At 45.7% G+C, this 21,882-nt stretch overlaps 1 protein-coding gene across 1 annotated transcript in view; it reads right to left on the bottom strand.

The window, feature by feature from the left end:
• Nucleotides 1-21,181, bottom strand: part of tead1a (TEA domain family member 1a) — a 35,275-nt gene extending 14,094 nt beyond the window's left edge. Inside the window, exons 1-3 of the mRNA XM_068722739.1 lie at nt 20,948-21,181; nt 5,128-5,619; nt 438-502 (exon numbers count right to left, since the gene is read on the bottom strand). Of these exons, the coding sequence (XP_068578840.1) occupies nt 438-502; nt 5,128-5,332 (270 nt within the window). The 5' untranslated portion in view covers nt 5,333-5,619; nt 20,948-21,181. The remainder of the gene's footprint in view (nt 1-437; nt 503-5,127; nt 5,620-20,947) is intronic.
• Nucleotides 21,182-21,882: the final 701 nt, after the last annotated feature.

Raw genomic sequence — 21,882 nt, 5'->3', positions numbered from 1 at the left:
ACCACAGCGCTCTCTCACGGGCGAAAGCTTCGGTGAGCGCCGGATTGCAGTGTCAGCAATAAATATGAAATACTGTGAGAAGGAGCCGAACACCGTTAATGTAAGCGAGACTCTGGAAGACATGTCAACAGGTCACTTTGTCTCTTCTTAAAGAGACACCAGGCAGTACACTACATTACAAGATCCTGAAAGTGATTATTCAAGGCCGCCTATCCTCGCTTTCTCCCGATATAGAAAATGGACCCATTAAAACTGGCAAAGTGCAGCTTTAAATTGCCTCCATCTTTTCCCCAAACTCGACCTCTGACGCCTGCTGTTCAGCTCTTTCACACATTCTTTTCAGCCACTGCCGTTTAGCGCCATTCCCCTCATTACGCCTGTGCATCATGTGATACGCTGCGATGCACGCCGTAGACGCACGCTACTCCCATCATTACCTGTTTCCTCGTCCGCGTCTTGCCCGTCCGGAGCTTGATGTATCTGGCTATCAGCTCATTCCGACCTGGATGGAGAAAAGGGACAGAGGACACGCCGGTGAGACATTCACCCGTCTTTCCCTCTCACGTCATGTGACCCTGACATACAACCTATAGCGCCTGATTGGCGACCCCGGTGACGTGCGGCTTTACACTTGAGCCCTCCACCGAGCGCTCACACACACACACACACACACACACACACACACACACAACCACTGCCCTGAATACACATGACCCAACAATACAGGTATTCATGCGGACCGGCCGTCCCCTGATTAAAGGAACCAGAGGGCCAGAGGGCCAGCTGTACCCATGCTTACGTGCACACGCGCACAAACACACACGCACACACACACACACACACACACACACACACACACAATGCTGAATAATTCAACCCATTCAATAAGGAGCGCAGCGGACTCAGCATGACCTGGCTAGCATAGATTAGTGAGGGGCAGGGAAAAGGAGCAGAACACCCATGTGTGCATATGTTCAGACGAAGGAGCATCTTGCAACCCTCCAAATCCAAAGAGGGTTTTTTTTTTTTTATGAAATTACGTCATTATTCAATCTGCTAACGAGCGTGTTTTCCCGCTCGCCGGCTCGGTTCCGTTCGTCTCCCGGTGTGTTTTCTGTCGCGACCGCCAGTGGAAAACCAAAGTCAGGCCAGCTGGCCAACTGATGGTCAAGATCAGCACAAAGCCAAACCCCTCCACACACACACACACACACACACACACACACACACACACACACACACACACACACACACACACCCCAAATGGCTCGCAACAATAGCCCTAACTAACTAGCAGATGGCGTGCGTGCACGTGTGTTTGTGCATGTGTGTGTGTGTGTGTGTGTGTGTGTGTGTGTGTGTGTGTGTGTGTTCTGACCAATCCAATTCTCGCTGAGATAGGGAGCTTAGGACTGATAACATCTACAGCTTCCCCCATGCAGGTGTTTTCCTTCTAGCAAGTCAAAAGCTGCAACTGACGAAAGCACGCACACACACACACACGTGTATGTACATGCATGAGTGCCAACACACACACACACACACACACACACAGACCCTGGCTGCTGAGGCTGACATCTGACTCCAGAGGGGCCAGCTGGTCTTTCTAGGAGGCTTAACGGTGAATTATCATCCTTCACTAACCCTGCGGCACACATCCCTCGCCCTCCCTCTTTCTCAAAAACTCTCCAGAACACACACACACACACACACACACACACACACACACACACACACAGTCCGTCCATCCAGCCATCCGTTCTGGCTGCTCCCTTTCTGCCCCCCGCCCTCCGTCCCTCTTGTAGTGAATGGGCTTCCCTTCTGCTCCCTCTTCCCCTCTCTCTGTCTCTCTCTCTCTCTGTCTGTCTCTGTCTCTCTCTCTCTGTCTGTCTCTGTCTCTCTACTTTCCCAGTAAAAGACTTCAAGGCCAAAGTCAGATGGTCATTAACCGTGACAAACAGAAGCGACGACCCCCCCCCCCCCCCCCCGTCTCTATCTCCGGGCTGAAGCTGCTCTGTGTGTGAGCAGATATGGAGGGACACGACGCTCTTCAAAACCCCACAGAATTCACTTGCTAGTTCTGTGATTTTGGGCCATTGAAGTTAAGATTTGAGAGCAAAAAAACAGCAGCAGGAAGCCGACGTAATCTTAAAAGGAAGTGACTCAATCTACAGCTCATGAGAAGTTACCGAGAGGAGGAAATCCCCAAATTCAGATTAAGCCATTGAAATAAAGTCAGATAAAGTCAGATAAGGCCACTGAAAACCATGTAGAGCCACTTTAGCCACTTATTAGCCATCTAATCTAATTAAGACACCTGCAAGAAACAAATAGGCAATTCATCAAACTCTGCAGCTTCCTGAACATTTTATTTTTTTTTTGGGGGGGAGGGGCTTTTTGGGACTCCTTCCTAGTCTTCCAAAGAAGCATTTCCCAAGAACTTCAGACAACAGGGCTCCGAACTCTGGCCCGGAACCGGGCTTCCCCAGGCAGTCCCACCTTCGGGACCATTTAAGTGATTTTAAGAGGCCACCCCCATCCGCCATGTCTCCATCCGGTGCAGTGGTGCACGTCCCAACGAGGCCGCCGCCGCAGCCGCCGCTGATCCTGCTAACCACACGGCCAGCCTTCCGCTTATAACAAACTAGCAGCCGGTTCCTTTGAACAATAACTAAACCCTGGGCATTCATCTGCAGCCCGGTGACGTCACCTGCAGAGTGCAACAGGTGTTGATGTCGACTCGCGCCTCAGATCAGCCGGCAGCAGTTACAAAGGTGAGGAGGGAAACCTTTGTATGCCTTGTTATACATTTTAAACTCCTTTTAATAATCACTTTGTTTAAGTGTATCATTTTTTTATTATATCAATATTTTTCATTTCATTGTATCTGTCATTTGGGGGCCAGGGGGGCGGTCGCTACGGCCATTAGCTCGTTAGCAGGTGACGCCATCACTCCCCTCTTTCTTAGCAAATAGTTGTTTGCTGCCAAATAAATGCTCTGAATTTAGAATTTAGCATCGTAGACACAACTTGCCAAACCACTGAAATAAATGCTAATGCTAATGCTAATGCTATTGTGCGTTCAGGCGACCTTCTCACGTTTCAGCCCCGATGAAGGCTGCGAGTAAGAAGAAGTTGAATTCCTTGAAAGGCGCGTCGTGTACAATGCGACAAAGCTGAATCAAATATTCCAATAAGGCTGTAGTGAAGATGTCTGGGAGACATCCGTGGTGTGTGCCGCCGCCGCCGCCGCCGCCGCCGCCTCACCCATTACCATTCACCGTGTGTCTTGGCCCTCCGCTAATACATCTGTTTTGAACATGTGCCTGATCCACAGCTTAGGAGACAGAGGGGGTTCAATACCAATTCAATGACTTTCATATCCATCCAGTGGATCCATACGATGTTTCTGTAGGGGACAAAGCCACAGCCCATTACACCGCACCTCTGCCGTACCTTAGCCAAGGATAAAAGCGCCATTATTCACCTTTTCATCCTCTCTCCCTTTTATACACATCCATTTATCTTTTTTTTCCCTCTATGCTTCTCTCCCACTAAGTTCATCCTGGCACTTTTGCACATTTTCCTTCTTCTTTTCTTTTTCAGTGTGTGTGTGTGTGTGTGTGTGTGTGTGTGTGTGGGGGGGGGGGGGGGGGGGGTTTAGACCCATTAGATATTGACGCTTTCTCTCCTGAAGGAATTACTCACCTGCCACTCATTTCACCAGTAATGTTTTATTTTATTTTCTTTGAATTTAGTTAGTAACTTCAAGGTTGTGTGCATTCAGTGCAAAAGTATGTGGACACCCGAGTCCATATCATAGTGTTGCACGCTTTGGGTCAGGGACTGTGTGTCCCGTTTCGGTGCCCCTTTGTTCGAACGTGGTGATTTTTGCCGTCCCCCGTGGGCTCCTGTTTCCAAGCCCCAGAATCCCTTCAGAAAACTCCTCATTTTACTGCAGCGGGGGTCCAACGGGCTATCCGGCGCATTCCTGGTCCTGGTTCTGCCATGCCTCCCTACCCTCCAGCGGGCCCAGCAATACGGCCCGGCCCGAGGCGAAGCTGCACGACACCGTTCACGTTCCACAGAGTGATTTTTCCTTTTGTTAATACAACTATATTGATGCTTTATTAGTGCAGCTTTAAAGAGATGGGTTTTCCAAGTTTGCTGTGGAAGAACTTGACCGGCCCGCACGCATACTTTAACCCGACCGAACACCTTTGGGAGGAACCGGAATATGGCCAGCATGACCTCACTCTGCTGTGGCCGAATGGGAACAGTTCACACACGGTCGAAAACTTTAGTTGTTTTATCAACATACTTTTTGGCCATGAAGCGTGTGTTTAAGTCCCTCGGGGTCCAGAGGCAAACATTACATGCAATATCTGGGATCTAATTTAATACTCAGAAGCCTTAAACTCCAGCGGAGTCATGAAGAAATCACTAAAGTGCACTCTGCATACAGAGGGAGGGAGAGAGGGAAACAACAGAGTGAAAGAGAGAGGGAGGGAGGCGCAGCTGGTGGCAGCCAGAGGACCATCTGTTCTTCACTCTATTAGTTCACACACACACACACACACACACACACACATACACACTCAGCGTCACGCTTATTCTCAGACGTGCATGCGCACACATGATGCACCTACAGCACGCCTCTGTCTCCTCTCCTTTTACACTTCCATCGTTCCTTTCCTCGTCCGTGCAACCAGTAGCTCTCACACCGCAGACAAAGTTCCGGCGGCTCGCCCTCGATCGCTGGACGCGTTCACAACGCCGTCACGCTCCACCACCACCACGTGTAAATCTGTAACTTTGTGTCGAACAATCAAAATAATCCACGGATATCTTGATATGGCGCATCACTAGAAGACAAGCAAGTGTCCTCCGCCATGTGTAATGTCATTTAGCTTCATTCCAGAGTCCTGATGTATGAAAAATATATGAAATAAGTAAAAAAAGTATTAAATCTATTTAACTAAAACAAATATGTAATTGTGTAAGTCATTCATCAAGAAGAAGCATTCCGTGGTGACAGAGTGCTGTGTATCTAAAGAGGCCACCTCGGCCTCGGCCGTGTCTCACCCTGTCCTGGCAGTCCCCACCCCCTCCCCCCCCCCTACTCACCGTACATCTTCCCTTCATCCGACAGTATAATCTTCCTCCTTCCACAGGGCGGGTAGATGGCCAGGGCCTCCTGGAAGCTCTGCTCGATGTCGGGGCTCCAGACCCCCTCGGGGTCCCCGTCCATGGTCTTGTCCCCGCCCGAGTCGCTCAGCCTCTCCATGTCGTCCCCTGGACTCTCGCTGCCGCTCCAGCTACCGCGATCCATACCGGCAGCTACCGTTGCCACGTCGACGCGTACTCGCCGCTGACGCTAATGGTTTGACGCGGAGTAGGCGACGGGATTAAGAACGCTAATGGTGACCTCAAACTGACGTTAACGCTAATGGAAATAATTAACTCCCCGTGGGGACGGCCAGCTGAGGACAACTGGATACCGAATGCTAATGCTAGCTGCTGTAATCCAGAACGGTAACTACGCAATAATAACAGTGTCTGGTAGACTGTGGACGACTCAGCAGGATGGTCCAAAACCGACACCAGACAGCGGGCAACCTAAAAGAAAGACAGAACACAGAAGAGAAAGTATCGCATTAGCTGTAATAACTCACTTTAATAGTCAATGAAAAACAGGACATTGATGTGACGACAGACAGCGGTGGATAGAGTTCATGTGGTGCTCATGATTGGATCAGTTTGGTTGACTCGGCCGCACAATTTATTATTTGATGTCACTTTTTTTTTTTTGTTCCCTTTGGGGCTTTTTCCTTCAAGTAAAACAGCGCATCGTTGTTTCAGTGAATTTGTATCAGTAAAACAGTCAAATATGCACGTGTTGCGTTGCATCTCCATTCAGTGGTGCTCCTAAATTTGGTGTTGGTGCTCCAAAAGACGGTCAGCGGGGAGCACCAGCAGCAGCCAAAGTTAGCCCCGGAGCCCTGCAACGGCATTTTTTTTGAATTTCAAATGGGAGTCAATGTCAGTAGACTCTTCAACGTGCACGTTAGAATGAGCGTTCAGCATTAAGTGACAGCACTCTATGCATCCTATATAATAGTCTGTTGTCGATGTCCTTCAACATCCTGAATCCCTGAGCAACAGAGCTAATGTCGTCCAGCTTTCTCAGTACTCCGGTGCTCTACTGCCGCTGCTCAGGAGATGGTCTGGATTCCTCTTTTCACTTTTGTGTTTGAACAGACGTGATGAAACACAATTTCAATCTCAGCAAACATAATGGAAATGGTCCTTTCTCTTCTCTCTGCGGAGGCCGTGATTCACGCTGATATTAAGTCAATATTTATTTTTTTTACCAAGGAAATATTTTCCCCGTGCAGCTTTAAGTCCCGATCAACACATTGTAGGCCGCTCTCTGGAAATTATTGCTTCTTTTCATGTCGGAAATTGGCTATTTTTGCTAAACCGCTGTGGTAGCCCGACATCACATCCACATGCACATAAGTGGAGCGGGTGAATGAGGGACGGACGGACGGACGGACGGAGACCACTACTACACTCAAGCTACCAGCAGATTCAGGAAGAAACTGAAGGGGCTTGCCAGCTGCCTACAATTCTTCTAGAATCCCCCACAGTAAACAGCAGGGTTGGCGTAGTACACACCACACTCACACACTGACATACACACACACACACACACACACACACACACACACAGACACGCAATTACAGTGCCAGCTCCTTGGGCGAACACATGTCATTTTGTCTGCTCTTCGACTGTTCACACTTCCCATGCACTGTCCCTTGCCACAGCCTGCACAAGCCTGCAGTGTGAAGTCTATGTCAGTGTGTGTGTGTGTGTGTGTGTGTGTGTGTGTGTGTGTGTGTCTGGCTAATTTTAACACAATTACACTTGACAGTGTGCACGTGCACACGTGCAACTGAAGCCTGTAAAGCAGCGGGCAACATTGTGGACACATTTTAACCCCGTCCGTTTTTAAACTCCTGGGGGGTCGAGCGTAGTGAACGAGGTCTGCTGGTGTCACTGGAGTTTGTCCTCTGGTTCTTTCTTCACGCTTTATTGTATTCTCCCTCATTTCCGTTTCCTCTCCAACGTACCCACCCTGGCTTTCCTCCCCCTGCTCCCCCCCCCCCCAGCACTTAACCATCCAAACAAGGACTCATTCATCCGGCTGGGCTGTGCGGTTGAGCACCAGCGGCGATATTTGTTTCCTCCGTTTCCGCATTTCTTTGTGCAACTGTGCGAACGTGAAGAAGTGAAGTTACCTTCTTCACGAATCACTGAGGTCATCACACTGTGTATGATCGGAACTTTTTCAAAGCACTCCTGACGTCAGCGTGTTCGCAACGATCAATATGTCACCAACACGTGGCTAAACACACTACTCCAGCTACCGTTGGTGGTAGAAGACGGCGGAGAGCGTGGCGGAGGTTGCGGAAATTTCTCGACGCATCACGAAGCGACGGAACATGATCTGGAGTTTGGTTCCACCAAGCCCGGCGTTGTTTCGACAACGCCGGGCTGAAGACAGAAAAACAAAAAACGCCCACGAAGGCTGAAGTCGGACCGTGCTGCTGTTCTGTCGATGCAGCGGTTTGAACGAAGAACAGAAGAACTATGAGAAAGAATGAGTTTGTGAGCCGCTAAGCTAAGCTAATCTATGCAGTGTAAAATGCCATAGACATTTAGAAAGTGCCCCGTCTCAGAGCTGATATGTGAAAACCTCTTTTTGTAGATTACAAAACACTTGTAATCCACTGCAAAAGGAATTGAAAAGATTTTCCATCAGCTTTTATATTATAGACTGTTGTGGTCAGATTTTTGAAAGCACTTTCTAAATAAATAGGGATCTATCCGACTGCTTGTATTAATTGAAGGTTTGAATCGTTGACAGGTGACTCGTAACGATAACGTGCCTTCTGCGGTGAAAGTACCTATCGTCTTTTTAGGCTGGAGAACATAGAGGAGCATTTAGCATTCAGAGGTTGGCGGAGACCAAAACAGAGCTAAAAGGAGAGTAAATAATGGAGTAATGTTCGTCAGAGCGACAGGAACACAAGTCAGTTTTCTTTCAGTTTCAGCTGCTCCAAAAAGAGCCCAAAATAGGAATAAATGAATCAATGACATGAATTTGTAACGGAACTAGTTCATTACAAATGTGCGATGTCACACTGATAACATCTTCTGAATCTGCTCTCCTGATTTACAGGAAGTGTCTTCATCGGGCGAACATCTCCAGAAGATGTAATATGTGAACGTGACATTGTTTTAACTGGAGCAAGTTTTGTCATTAAGCTTTTTGGGCTATGGTAATAATAATGCTTAAATTGCATACTTTTAAGTCCTATAAGAACATGAAAACGAGCGTAAAATGTCTTCGTACTGTGGGAGGACGTTGGACGACCGTGAGGAAAATCACTGCCAAAACAGAAATACCCAGAATCCTCTTGCTGCGAGGCGACGGCGCTCACCACCGCAACCGCCGGTGCCACACCATACAAATGTTGAAATAAATCCCACTGTTGTGTGAGCGCTGCTCCTGCACGTGTGTGTGTGTGTGTGTGTGTGTGTGTGTGTGTGTGTATGTGTGTGTTTGTAAATGATTTAGGTAGGTAAATTCCCCACAAGGCAGCTGATCAACCAGAGAGCTGGGATCACATTCAGATCTGCTGCACCAGCTGCTGGTGTCAGAAGGTTTATAAGTGATAACTTAAAGCAGAAGTTGGTAACTTCAACAGGCCATAACTTTATATCGTATTTGGTCAAACTGTCACTATATCCTGACAGCTGTACGTGAACGCCGTGTTCGCACCACGAGAGCAAGACTCCGCCAAGAAAAAAAACGACCAATCAGAGCCGAGGAATCCGTAACGCAGCCGTCACTCCAGCAAACGTTTTTACAGCTGAACAGTAAACGGCACACTTAAAACAAACCCAATCTTCATTCATATTTGTTTTCAGGCGTCCCGAGTAGGGACCGCGTCAGAGACTCCTCGGCTCCGATTGGTTGTTTTTCTTTGGGAGCGGCGAATACCAACCGATACCAACATGACACTCTTTAGCTCTGTTTTTGGTTCAACAGCTTTAAGTTTTAACGGTGCCATCTGAGATATCGAATCACCACACTCCATCCATCGCAAACCCCGCGATGGATTCATGACTTCCGATCACGAATTTTGACTGCGGTGACTTTTAGCCGCTCGTTGTGGTGAGAACCAGGAGGAGAGCGGAGAAGAGCGGTTTCACGGTCACCAGAAGAATCCCACCGAGGCTCTGGAGACGCGAGTGAGAAGGGGGGGGGGGGGCAGCAGATGGACGCCGGAGAGAGACATTAGTCACAGAACAATCAACTCTGACTGGACGACTCCTCCGCACCCTGGCTGCCCCCCCCCCCCCCCCCCCCACCTCTCGGTGCGTCTCTCTCTGTCACCAGGCAGGCCTGGGCCTACTTCAGCCAGGGAGAGCAGGCTTCATGGTGTCAGTGCCAGCCCTCAGAGGAGCGCGCACACACACACACACACACACACACACACACACACACAGGGGGCACACAGCCACAGCCCTGCAGCTGCCTTGGACTCTGGTCGCTCTCCCCTCTGTGCCGCCCTTTCTTCCTCCTTCACTCCCGGCACACAGCTCTCGCCGGGCTGCGTCCGCATGCCAACCGCACATATGTGTTGGTGAGCGCGGCCCCTTCAGCCGCCATGTTCTTAAAAGCAGGGCCAGTGAGGTTGTAATGATATGTAATGCGACTCATGTGCGAGTGCCTGCATTACCAGAGGGTTTTGAGTGTGAGTGTGTGTGTGTGTGTGTGTGTGTGTGTGTGTGTGTGTGTGTGTCAGCAGGGGGTCCTGTTGGTAGTTGAATGCGTTATCACAAGCTAGTCAGTTCCTTTCACTCACTCTTCTGTTGGACCACTCAACGGCATCTGTTTTAACTGCTTCCAACATGTGCACACACACACACACACACACACACACACACACACACACACACACACACACAGGTTTGATAAAAGAGGATTTTCTCATAATCCTCAAAGCAAACATGGGTCCACTTTACAATGTTTTGCCATGTTTTAATGTTCCCTTACAGCTAAAAGTTCAGTATCTGAGGTTGATATTTTCTGCCTTTTTTTTTTTTTTTTTTGCTCGTGCGCAAATGTGACCAAAGTGTCACCATTTATCTTGCCGTCCTAACAGCCTCCACGGTGGACACATCATTTGCACCTCATGTTATTCAAACAGTCAGAATGTATTTGAGCTGATGTGTCCCTGAGGGGCCACACACCTCTTTCTCTTATCACACTAATAAGTGCACTATGGTGATGGATGTTTGTGTGAGTTGAACACAGAGTTGTGTGTTCTGCTTGGTCTGCGTTGCTGTGCAGTGATCTCTGGGATCAACTGCATGTTAAGAGAGGTCCGTAGTCCAACCCAGACCCAGACCCAGACCCTTTTGAACAGCTTTCATCACACATGATGGATGACCCGTTGCTGTCATCTCACATTCAAAAAGCTGGATAAAGCAGCTGTGACACGACAACTTGGGCATGGGCTTATATTTATACTTTATAGATACGTATTAGGTATATTGATATTTATACATAGGTATCAATATACCTTCAATATCAGCTTATTGAAGATTTGTGTACACGTCAGTAACAAGAAATTGCAGTGCAGAAAACTCATTTACATTTTTTTGCTGTAAAATGTTACAGTGTATCTTGACCTCAATCCTCTGTTCAATCACTCCACTATACCTTAACATAGCTAATTATTGTCTATTGATATGTCAATGCTCTGAATTTCAAACTTCAAACCTTTAAACAACAAGGTTTTTTACCGTTTTTACCGTTTTCTGAGAGCGAGCATCTCTCTGCCATTGGCAGACTTGCAATTGAAAAGACCCGACCGTATTCAGGAGCATCCACGCTGCGTTTACGTCCAGTGAGGACGGACTGCACTTGACACGCAGCATCTGGTGCGGCTGCTTTACTACCAGAATTACCACTTATTATCAGTAACCGCTGCTAAACAAGCTAACAAACAGTCCTCAACCGTGCAGCTAGAGAAGACGACCGTGGACCGTTATTTGGTAGCTAGCTCCGTGCGCGCCGGCTTAAATACTTTAAGCGGCTCGTTTGACCTTATTTGGAATGCGGAGGAGTGACGTAGAGACGCCGTTTACGGTATGTGGTAACAGTAGCGACTCATGTTTACAATGTTTACTGAGGGAATAAATCAAGAGAGAAGTAGAGTCATTTTAGACTAGACTTCTATACGACCAGAGGAGTCGCCCCCTGGTGGACACTAGAGAGAATGCAGGTTTTAACACATGAAGCATCGGCTTCACTCGGCAGAACCGGAGGTTGCCTCCTGATTTAAAGAGATGTCACAAAGCAGAGAAATAAAATGCTATCAACTGTGTGGTCATATAAGCTGGTGGACTTTATCTAAAATATTTAAAGGAACAGCTGCATCAGATACCGTGCACTGAAAATCGATCAACGGGAAGCTACATACCGCGTTGATTCACTATGGTTGTGTTTGTCATGGACATTATTGAACCTGGAAGGTGGTTGTTAGCAATATGATCAGTCAGATTGCACAAATGCTTCTTGTGCCTCTATTTCCACCGAAGACTTAACAATCAGTCCTCCATTACTCTTGATTTGTGTCTTACCGCCGACGCACGTCTCTGCATTCACTCTTTAAAGTTCAGGTGGTCACGATTTCAATTAATCCATTACTGACAAATTCATCTTGCTCAATGCCCGAATGAAAGGTTCGAGTAGTTGTGACCCAATTTTGTGTTTTAAAAAGAACAAAGGCGGACATTCACCGGGCCCGGATGGGGAAGCAGCGTCGCCACCGCTTCTTTCTTTAATGCTAACACACACTCGAGGAAGGACGGCGAGGAAGCGAGCGGTAGACTTGCTTTACGAGAGTAGCGAGGAGGCATCCATTCGCGGCGGCGCACTCCTTGTTATTCCGCCCATCTCCTCTCGCCGAGGCATTACCATTTATGCACACGCGCGGTAATTGGTCACAGATTGCACGCTGATACAGTGAAGTGCTTATTTCCTCCTGGAGATGTGTGGCGGTAAAAGGTTTAGCTTAGCGTCTCTCCTCTCCGCTGGTCTTCCTCCTCTTACACCAGTTTTTTTTTTTTTTGCTGAGTCACACCGAGCCATTGTGTGGCCTATTCCTGGTGCGGGGGGGCGGTGTCACATGTAGACCGTCTCTCACACACACACACACACACACACACACACACACACACACACACACAGGAGGCGATATCCTCCACCAGTAGACAGAGAGGCCTGGGGAGGTTGTAGCAATACCAACACCATTTAATAAGTGTGAACTCGGGCGCGTTGTGCCGGGGACAGACACCACGTGTGTGTGTGTGTGTTTGTGTGTGTTTGTGTGTGCGTTATTGTTTGAGACTTATTCCCCGCCCGGCGAAGGATCAACGTATGTTTCCGTGAATGTGAAAAGAGAGTACAGTGAACTCCGTCCATCCGCAACAATTAAAGCTAATCTACAGCTAACGTATGCTCTGCTCTCCATCTCAAAACACACACACACACACACACACACACACACACACACACACACACACACAAAGTGAATTAGCCCCTGAACTGCGTTTTCCATCTGTGGTCCATTAAGATGTGGGTATTGCTTTATTTAGACCGATGCAGGTTAGGAGGGAGAGAGTGCGGCGGCCGTACATCCCATGCTGGTGTGCAGTGGGTTATTTAAGGTTATAACACGGCTTCGTTACAGCTGCAGTTCATCATTTTGAATCAGATAACATCTTACTCGCATGAAAAATATTTCAAGGCCAACAGGCTAGTCAGATTATCTAAGCCTCCTTAATTTGAGGTGAAACCAAAAGTGAGCGCAGTAAGTATGGTGTGATACAGGACAAGCTACAGTCTTGGATATTGTAATATTATAATATGGTGTTAGTGTTGTACTTTTCTTGTTTTTAAAGGAAAACTTACAGGAAAGTGATGTCATTTTCTAAACTTCTATTATTTCACTTCATTATACAAACCATATCTGAAGATTATTTATCAAAAATATTGTGCCAATGGTCAACTAACCAAACATTATTGTCGCAATATTGATAGAAATAAAGTATTGTGATATTTAATTTTCCCCATATGTATGTTTTTTTAGAACTCGTCTGATTGTCTGTCTCTCACCGCCCTGCCTGGGCTTATTTTTTTTTTACCAATGTTGCCTTGTTTCTACATCTTAGCAATTACCTTTACGAGAGCTTTAATTCTATTGTTGCCAAAATGAGGGCCGGGGGTCCCCGGGGGGGGCCACGGGGTTAAGGCCTCGATTACGCTTCAGTACAGACACGGACAGCTGCTGACTTGCATGCCGTCAGCGAACACGCTTCTATACATACAACAATCGGCAATCGTTAGGAAAACACAAAGCGTGTCGCGAAAGTTCTGTTGCGCAGTCAACGCTCCAGTGAACGACCCCCACAAATTGGGCTCGAAAGTCTATTTTGACACCGATGAGACGCCGTCGAAGCAGAAGATTTTAATAAGCTACGTCACACCTGCAGAAGGAGTAGTCACTGCACCTTGTGTTACTAGAATGATGGTGAAAGGTAAAACATAATATAACTGTTGCATAAGTAAAGAGTCATTAAGACAGCAAACTGGCAGACGTTAGCGAAGCATTAGCTAAACAGCTAGCCGCTACTGGTCGTATATACAGACAAAATAAGGCTGTAATGGGTGTACGAAATTGAAAAAAAGGGTGTTTTATAAGTTATGACTCAACTTTAAATGTGCAAGACTGACTAATGGAAGGTGGAGGTGCGAATGTGTTCTGCTGTCATTCACAGGCGCTAACAGAATGTAGAGAACAAAAGGCAAAACTAAGTTGCCAGGATTAGTGACAGGCTGTAGGGGAAAAGAAGCTGTTCCCTTCTTTTATTCCGTTGGTTTTTCAACACGGCCGTTATTTGGCTTTTTGTGAACAATGCATCGCTATCTACACAGAGTGAGGAGATGTTATCAGAGAGCGGCAGAACAAATGACAGCAAGTATCACCGTCAGAGCCCGGCGAAGACAAAAACAACGAGGTCGTAAGCACAGCGGCGGGGAAACATGTTTCCACTGTGAGAGTACCAGAGAGCAGAGTGAGCTGTTGTGTGTCCCCCCCCCCCCCCCCCCGAGTGTTTATCGTGTCAATTCCTCCAACCGGGAAGGGAAACAGTGGTAGTGGAAATCTAGACTTCCAGCTCGCTTCCTGCCAAGGACAGGAAACGTGACGTTGATTCAGACTTCCCATCACGGGTTAGCTGCTCGTTGTTATGACCCTAAAAGACTGAGATCATGTCCACGCTGAAGCCTGTGTCCCCACAATTAAACTGCGTTCTTACGTTTGTTTTGAGGGGATTTTAGTTTTAAACATATACATACACAAACATATAGATTTAAACGAAACAAAATAAAACCGATACAAAATCACTTGGTTCTATGTTGGCAACCAAACTGCTTTGTTAGGTTTAGTTATCATCCTGGTTTGGCTCAACATAAGTACTGTACGTTGACCACATTATTTAAGTTATGGGTCTGAATTAACATCAAGTCACTTTTGGTTTCACATGGGAAACTAACAGCAGAGACCTCCTGTGTTGACAAACCAATCCATCCCAGGCTCCTGGGGAGGGTCCGCTGTTTCAACAGCCCGTTATTCCGACACTCCAATAGTCTCTATAATGTCCCATCGGACCAAAAGCCCATTTATCCGACAGCCCGTTATCCCAAAAAGAAACCCATGTTGTTCCGAAGGCCCATTCATTTGAAAATACAAACTCTTCATGCAACAAACAGAAACACATGGCAAACCATTATGCAGAAAGATGTCATAGGACCGTCCTACAGACTCTGCCTCTCGTTGATCATTGCCTTTGTTGGCTAGGTGGACGCATAAGGACTGAGTTTGTTAGGTAAAGGCTAAGAATATCAGGCTAAGAATATCAGGCTAAGAATATCAGGATAAGAATATCAGGCTAAGAATATCAGGATAAGAATATCAGGGTAATAATATCAGGGTAATAATATCAGGCTAAGAATATCAGGATAAGAATATCAGGATAAGAATATCGGGCTAAGAATATCAGGATAAGAATATCAGGATAAGAATATCGGGCTAAGAATATCAGGATAAGAATATCAGGCTAAGAATATCGGGCTAAGAATATCAGGCTAAGAATATCGGGCTAAGAATATCGGGCTAATAATATCAGGGTAATAATATCAGGGCTAGAATATCAGGCTAATAATATCAGGGTAATAATATCAGGGCTAGAATATCAGGGTAATAATATCAGGGCTAGAATATCAGGGTAATAATATCAGGGTAATAATATCAGGGCTAGAATATCAGGGTAATAATATCAGGGCAATAATATCAGGGCTAGAATATCAGGGTAATAATATCAGGCTAATAATATCAGGGTTAACATCAGGATAATAATATCAGGGTAATAATAATATCAGGGTAATAATATCAGGGTAATAATAATATCAGGGTAAGAAAATCAGGGTAATAATATCAGGGTAATAATATCAGGGTTAACATCAGGGTTAACATCAGGGTAATAATATCAGGGTAATAATATCAGGGTTAACATCAGGGTAATAATATCAGGGTTAACATCAGGGTAATAATATCAGGGTTAACATCAGGGTAATAATATCAGGGTTAACATCAGGGTAATAATAATATCAGGGTAATAATATCAGGGTAATAATATCAGGGTTAATATCAGGGTAATAATAATATTAGGGTAATAATATCAGGGTAATAATATCAGGGTTAACATCAGGGTAATAATATCAGGATAATAATAATATCAGGGTAATAATATCAGGGTAATAATATCAGGGTTAATATCAGGGTAATAATATCAGGGTTAACATCAGGGTAATAATATCAGGGTAATAATAATATCAGGGTAATAATAATTACAGGGTTAACATCAGGGTAATAATATCAGGGTAATAATAATATCAGGGTAATAATATCAGAGTTAACATCAGGGTAATAATAATATCAGGGTAATAATATTAGGGTTAATATCAGGGTAATAATATCAGGGTAATAATAATATCTGGGTAATAATATTAGGGTTAATATCAGGGCAATAATATCAGGGTTAACATCAGGGTAATAATAATATCAGGGTAATAATATCAGGGTTAATATCAGGGTAATAATAATATCAGGGTAATAATAATATCAGGGTAATAATAATAATATCAGGGTAATAATATCAGGGTTAACATCAGGGTAATAATATCAGGGTTAACATCAGGGTAATAATATCAGGGTTAATATCAGGGTAATAATATCAGGGTTAATATCAGGGTAATAATATCAGGGTTAATATCAGGGTAATAATATCAGGGTAATAATAATATTAATAATATCAGGGTAATAATATCAGGGTTAATATCAGGGTAATAATATCAGGGTTAACATCAGGGTAATAATAATATTAATAATATCAGGGTAATAATATCAGGGTTAATATCAGGGTAATAATATCAGGGTTAATATCAGGGTAATAATATCAGGGTTAATATCAGGGTAATAATATCAGGGTAATAATATCAGGGTTAACATCAGGGTAATAATATCAGGGTAATAATATCAGGGTTAACATCAGGGTAATAATATCAGGGTAATAATATCAGGGTTAATATCAGGGTAATAATAATATTAATAATATCAGGGTAATAATATCAGGGTTAAAATCAGGGTAATAATAATATCAGGGTTAACATCAGGGTAATAATAATATCAGGGTAATAATATCAGGATTAACATCAGGGTAATAATAATATCAGGGTAATAATAATATCAGGGTAATAATATCAGGATTAACATCAGGGTAATAATAATATCAGGGTAATAATAATATCAGGGTAATAATATCAGGATTAACATCAGGGTAAGCCAACCGCTGGCAGAGTATGGCGGGTCACGCTTTTGCAATGTTAGGAATGTTGCTTGTAGGAATGGTAGGAATGTTGCTACAGCAAGGTCGTTTTTGCATAACAATTAGCCATGTGCTTCTGTTTGTTGCAGAGTTGGTGATTTCGGAACAATGGCCGTTTGTCTTCAGGATAACGGGATGTTGGATAAATGAGCTTTCGGTCAAAAGGGACATTTTTGTGACTTTTTTCCTTCTGCAGAATGGCACGGCATCAACCTCCTCTATACCCAGACTTCAGCGGACGATGATTCGATTATTATTTGTTATACCTGATACACACACGTAATCCAGGAGAACATACATTTCCACGGAAATGCAATTGAAAGTGCGGTTTCTCTAGGCGGGAAAGTAGTTTGTAAGAGACCGGGCTGCCGTGCTGATGCGCATAACCCTCAAAACAACAGATAAGACACTTAAATCTCTGGCCTCGTCTTTTCAGTGTATTGTTGATCTGGTGGTTGAAGGTGCGTTCAGACAAACTCACCTTTCATAAAACTTTGTGTGACTGAAACATCTGACACCCAGAGGACGAAAGTGACACAAGGGAGGACTTCGTAAATATATATCGATTTTGTCGTTTTTTTTCTCTTTGATGTTTTTAGAATGACCTGTTCTGATGTTCTCATCATCAGCAAAGTAAGCTAATAGAAACAAATCCCAGCTTGGATACAAATGTACACATTTTTTTTTAAAAGATACATTGTGACTTGTTATTTGTCTGGGGGGGGGGGGGGGGGGGGACGACAGACGGACCGATGGGGAACGAAGACGAGGAGAGACGGGCGAGCCGGCACAGGCTCCTCTCTGCCCCACCCCACCCAGGAGGGCGCCTATTGTTCCCCCCCATCCCCTAAACAAAGCCTGGCCCCCCACCACACCCCCGAAGACCAACCTTCCCTCCCCCCCACCCCCCCTCCACACAGCATTGTTGCTCTAATAAACCCGGCTCCGCTCCCGAAATGTCATTACATGGGAGCTCAAGCTTCCCCCTTCTTCATCTTTTGACTTTTTATCTGCTTTAAAATGAAACACAGAACGTCTCCTATATTCACGTCAATATTAATGCTTCTAAATGCCCGTCACGTCCAGGTGAGAGCAGGAAATCAGCACATTTATGAGCAAAACATTAAAAGAGATGTGCACTAAAAAGACATGGAGACAGGACTGTCGGGGACATGGAGGAGTTTTAGCAGAAAAAGGAAGTTGTGTTGATGTTTTTTTTTAACGAGGAAATTCTCCAATTGACACCTCATTAATAATAATCATAATAATAATAGAACACAGAAGAGCCTCGTAATCTCCAGGACTCACAGAATCACCTGTTGATTGCAGGGAACAGAGTGGGACTACATCTGGACGTCACAAGACAGCGTTGCGTGTCCCCTTGAGGGATTACGCCTCCTAATCCCCGACTCCATAGAAATCTGTGTACTGGATTTCTGCCCCCCCCCCCCCCCCCCGTCCAGAAATGAGACGACAGATGAAACGGAACGAGGAGGAGCAGCCGCTCCGCCATACTGTAACAGCATTGGCGAAGTACGTGAACACACACACACACACACACACACACACACACACACACACACAGACATGCACACTTACACTGTGGTTGTGTGGCCAAAGCACACAGAGGCCATATGGTGCGTCCTCGTCCACCGACGCCTGTTGCTGCCTCAACAATAGGCCTGCCAGGCCTCGACAGCGAGAGGCAAACACACAGACACACAGACACACACACACACACACACACACACATGCACACACACACACTAAATGATCGTTAGTCAGCCAGTCTGCGTTGCTTAGGCCCCGAACAAACTCCTGGATTTGCATTCTGCGCCTCCCTTCGTCCTCCTCCCCTCTCTCCCTCTCCCTCTCAGACACACACACACACACACGCACACACACACACACACACACACACACTTCCCCGGTCACTACAGGTGCACGGAGCACTCAAAACAGATGTCAACGGACTGGAGAGGGGAGGGGAGGGCAGTGGAGGGACGATGGGAGGCTGTTTGCCCAGAGTGACTGACAAAGCTTTGTACACTCGCAGGCCGAGACACAGCAAAGACAATGACACACACACACACACACACACACACACACACACACACACACACACACACCTCCTTCCTGTTACACCCTCAGGACGGAATGATTTACACTTTAAAAAAGGAGCAAACGGAGAGAACAAAAAGTGAAGAGATTTAAACATAAATGGTGAATTTTTTGGTGAAATAATAATTTGCGTCACTTCTTAAAAATCCTCATTTTCAGGAGGAGATGCATCGTAGTCATTGTTGCAGGTGGAGAGCATCGCTGTGACACATTTATCAATATTTTTACACCAGCTGCCCACACACACACACACACACACACACACACACACACACACACACACGGACCAAAAGACCAACTAAATAGGCGTGCGTCTTTCTTTATGAAGACACTCATGATGTTTGGCTTCCCTGAATATTCAAAGTCATTTTAACGCCGCCTCTATCTCACACACCGGTGGTCTCGGAGCAGCGCTGGACCTGAAATCAGACAATTAATCAGCAACCGTATCGATCGCTGATTAATAAATAATAATTATTATAAATAATAAGAAAAAAAGACCAAAATCCTGGACTTCGCTTTGAGCTCAATTATGATTTAAAAAAATATAAATATAGAAAGATTTTAAAAAATGTAGAAAATAATTAGAATTGACTCAATCTACGATTATTTACCAAACAAATGTTTTTTTTCTCTTCTTAAAACCATAACGCACGTCATCGTCATTATTATTTCCTGGGTGTCCATCAACAAAAGTCTCCATTAGACATTTGCGTTCAGCCGATGACATGAAACCCTCTAGATTCACACGGTCTCAGGAAGGCCTTCTGTTACAGTGAAGCAGAGCTGCTGTCATTCTTCACCCAATAATCACATCAGCACACATCTCTGCCTGTACAAGAATTGGACAAGAGCTTTTATGTTGATGTTCAAACAGGAAGTACACAACACAACTACGTGGGGATATCATAGGTTATTACTGAGGAGGAGGATTAAAGAAGCTGTTACCTCACTGACACCTTAAACATGACGTGAGCCTGAAACCAAAGAAATGAACTCAAACGTTCGTCTACAGTGAAAAATGAGATGTGGGAACTCAAATCAAATCATAAAATCCTAAATTAATATCGTCATGTTTTTATTTAAGATCAACAGGGGGGGGGGTTGCAGCCGTGTGTTGTCGGTGTAACGTACAATGTGCTCTGTCCACCGGGTAAACACTGCTCTGCGTGCACGTTATCAGCCTCCGGCCTGTTCCCTGTAGCTGGGGCCTGCCCACCCGCCAGTGTGTGTGTGTGTGTGTGTGTGTGTGTGTGTGTGTGTGTGTGTGTGTCGGGAGGGGGGGGGGAGAAAAGCTCCGCCGATGCAACAAGTCTCCCCATTCACTCCCAGCTTTGTTAAGCTGCCTTCACGGCAGTGTATTGCCCCCCCCCCCTCCCCTCTATCGCTCTCATATCCTCCGCGCTACACGTAGGTCAGTCCCTGAACGCAACTCGGATGGAGAACTATCCGACAGCGCGTGTTTTAGTCCACGAGAGGAAGAAGACGTGATTGTTTTTAGTGCCGGGAGAAAGAGGGGGGGGGGGGAGTAAAACTGTAGTGAAAGCGACGTCCCCCTCGCGCTGAAGCTCGCGCGGCGGATCATTAATGAGCTTGTTAGACTTCTTTAACATTTATAAGTGCGCGTCGATGTCGCAGAACCGTCAGAACCGGTGACTTCGGCGTTTTTTTTTTTACAACAAGCGAAACGTCCGGTGGTGGTGGGGGGGGGGGGGGTCCTCCTTGGGAACTTACCTCGATTCATGCGCCTCTTTATGGATTAATCCCACACTTTTCACGGAACCGAGTCGCTACGGCATCGGCGGGGAAGCACTTCACGCCAACTCCAGGGTCTCCCTCCGCGGCTCCGGGTCTGTTGACGAAATCGGGAGTAAAACGAGCACAGCGTCTCTCCCGAAGGATGCGAAATATGCGCGGAATGGGAGCAGGAATGAAATGAACGCGGCGGACTCAGTTGAACGGGGCGGGGTGAGAGGGACTGGCGTCACCCTGGATGGATGGAGTGAGTGAGGGAGGGAGGGATGGGAAGATGGGAGGGGAGAGAGAGAGAGGAGAGAGAGGAGGAAAGAAAAAAAGAAAAGAGGGAGCGCGAGGGGGAAGGGGCCGGACTGTGTGTTCGACAACAAAAGAAGAGAGTGGAGCGCCCAAACTCTATTCAGTGTGTGTGTGTGTGTGTGTGGGGGGGGGGGGGGGGACACCGGGCGAGCAGCTGACAACGAACCATTAAAAAATAAATAAATACTGTGACAATTCTGTGTGCGAGTTCAATTACCTAATGTTGAATGTCACATTAAATACAAATAAAGAAGAAGTTAGTCCTCAAAAATACAAATACAACTAAAAAAGTTTGATTTTCAATGATTAAAACCATTTTTTTTTTTTAAAAAACACTTTTGCGATGCAACTTTGTATTATTCATAGAGATGAAATATTTAATTCATAACATTTATGATTTATTTTTATTTAAAACAGCCTTACTTGGTCTGGCGTGACCAATAGCATATGGCTAACGTTAGCAAACGTGAAATAGATACTGTTGCTTAGCTGACATGAGGCTGTTTCTAACGCAAACATTTGAGTATGAAGTGCTTTCAAACTGGTGGTGTGGGTTCTGTGGATTCTGTGGGTTCTATGGATTCTGTGGGTTCTGTGGGTTCTGTGGATTCTGT

The sequence above is a fragment of the Cebidichthys violaceus genome, unplaced genomic scaffold, assembly GCF_023349555.1.
Source record: "Cebidichthys violaceus isolate CVI_PGR_0920_01 unplaced genomic scaffold, fCebVio1.0.p SCAF_3, whole genome shotgun sequence".
Lineage (NCBI taxonomy): Eukaryota > Metazoa > Chordata > Actinopteri > Perciformes > Stichaeidae > Cebidichthys > Cebidichthys violaceus.
Note: the sequence above shows the minus strand (reverse complement) of the source record. Positions and strands in the feature narration are given on the sequence as shown.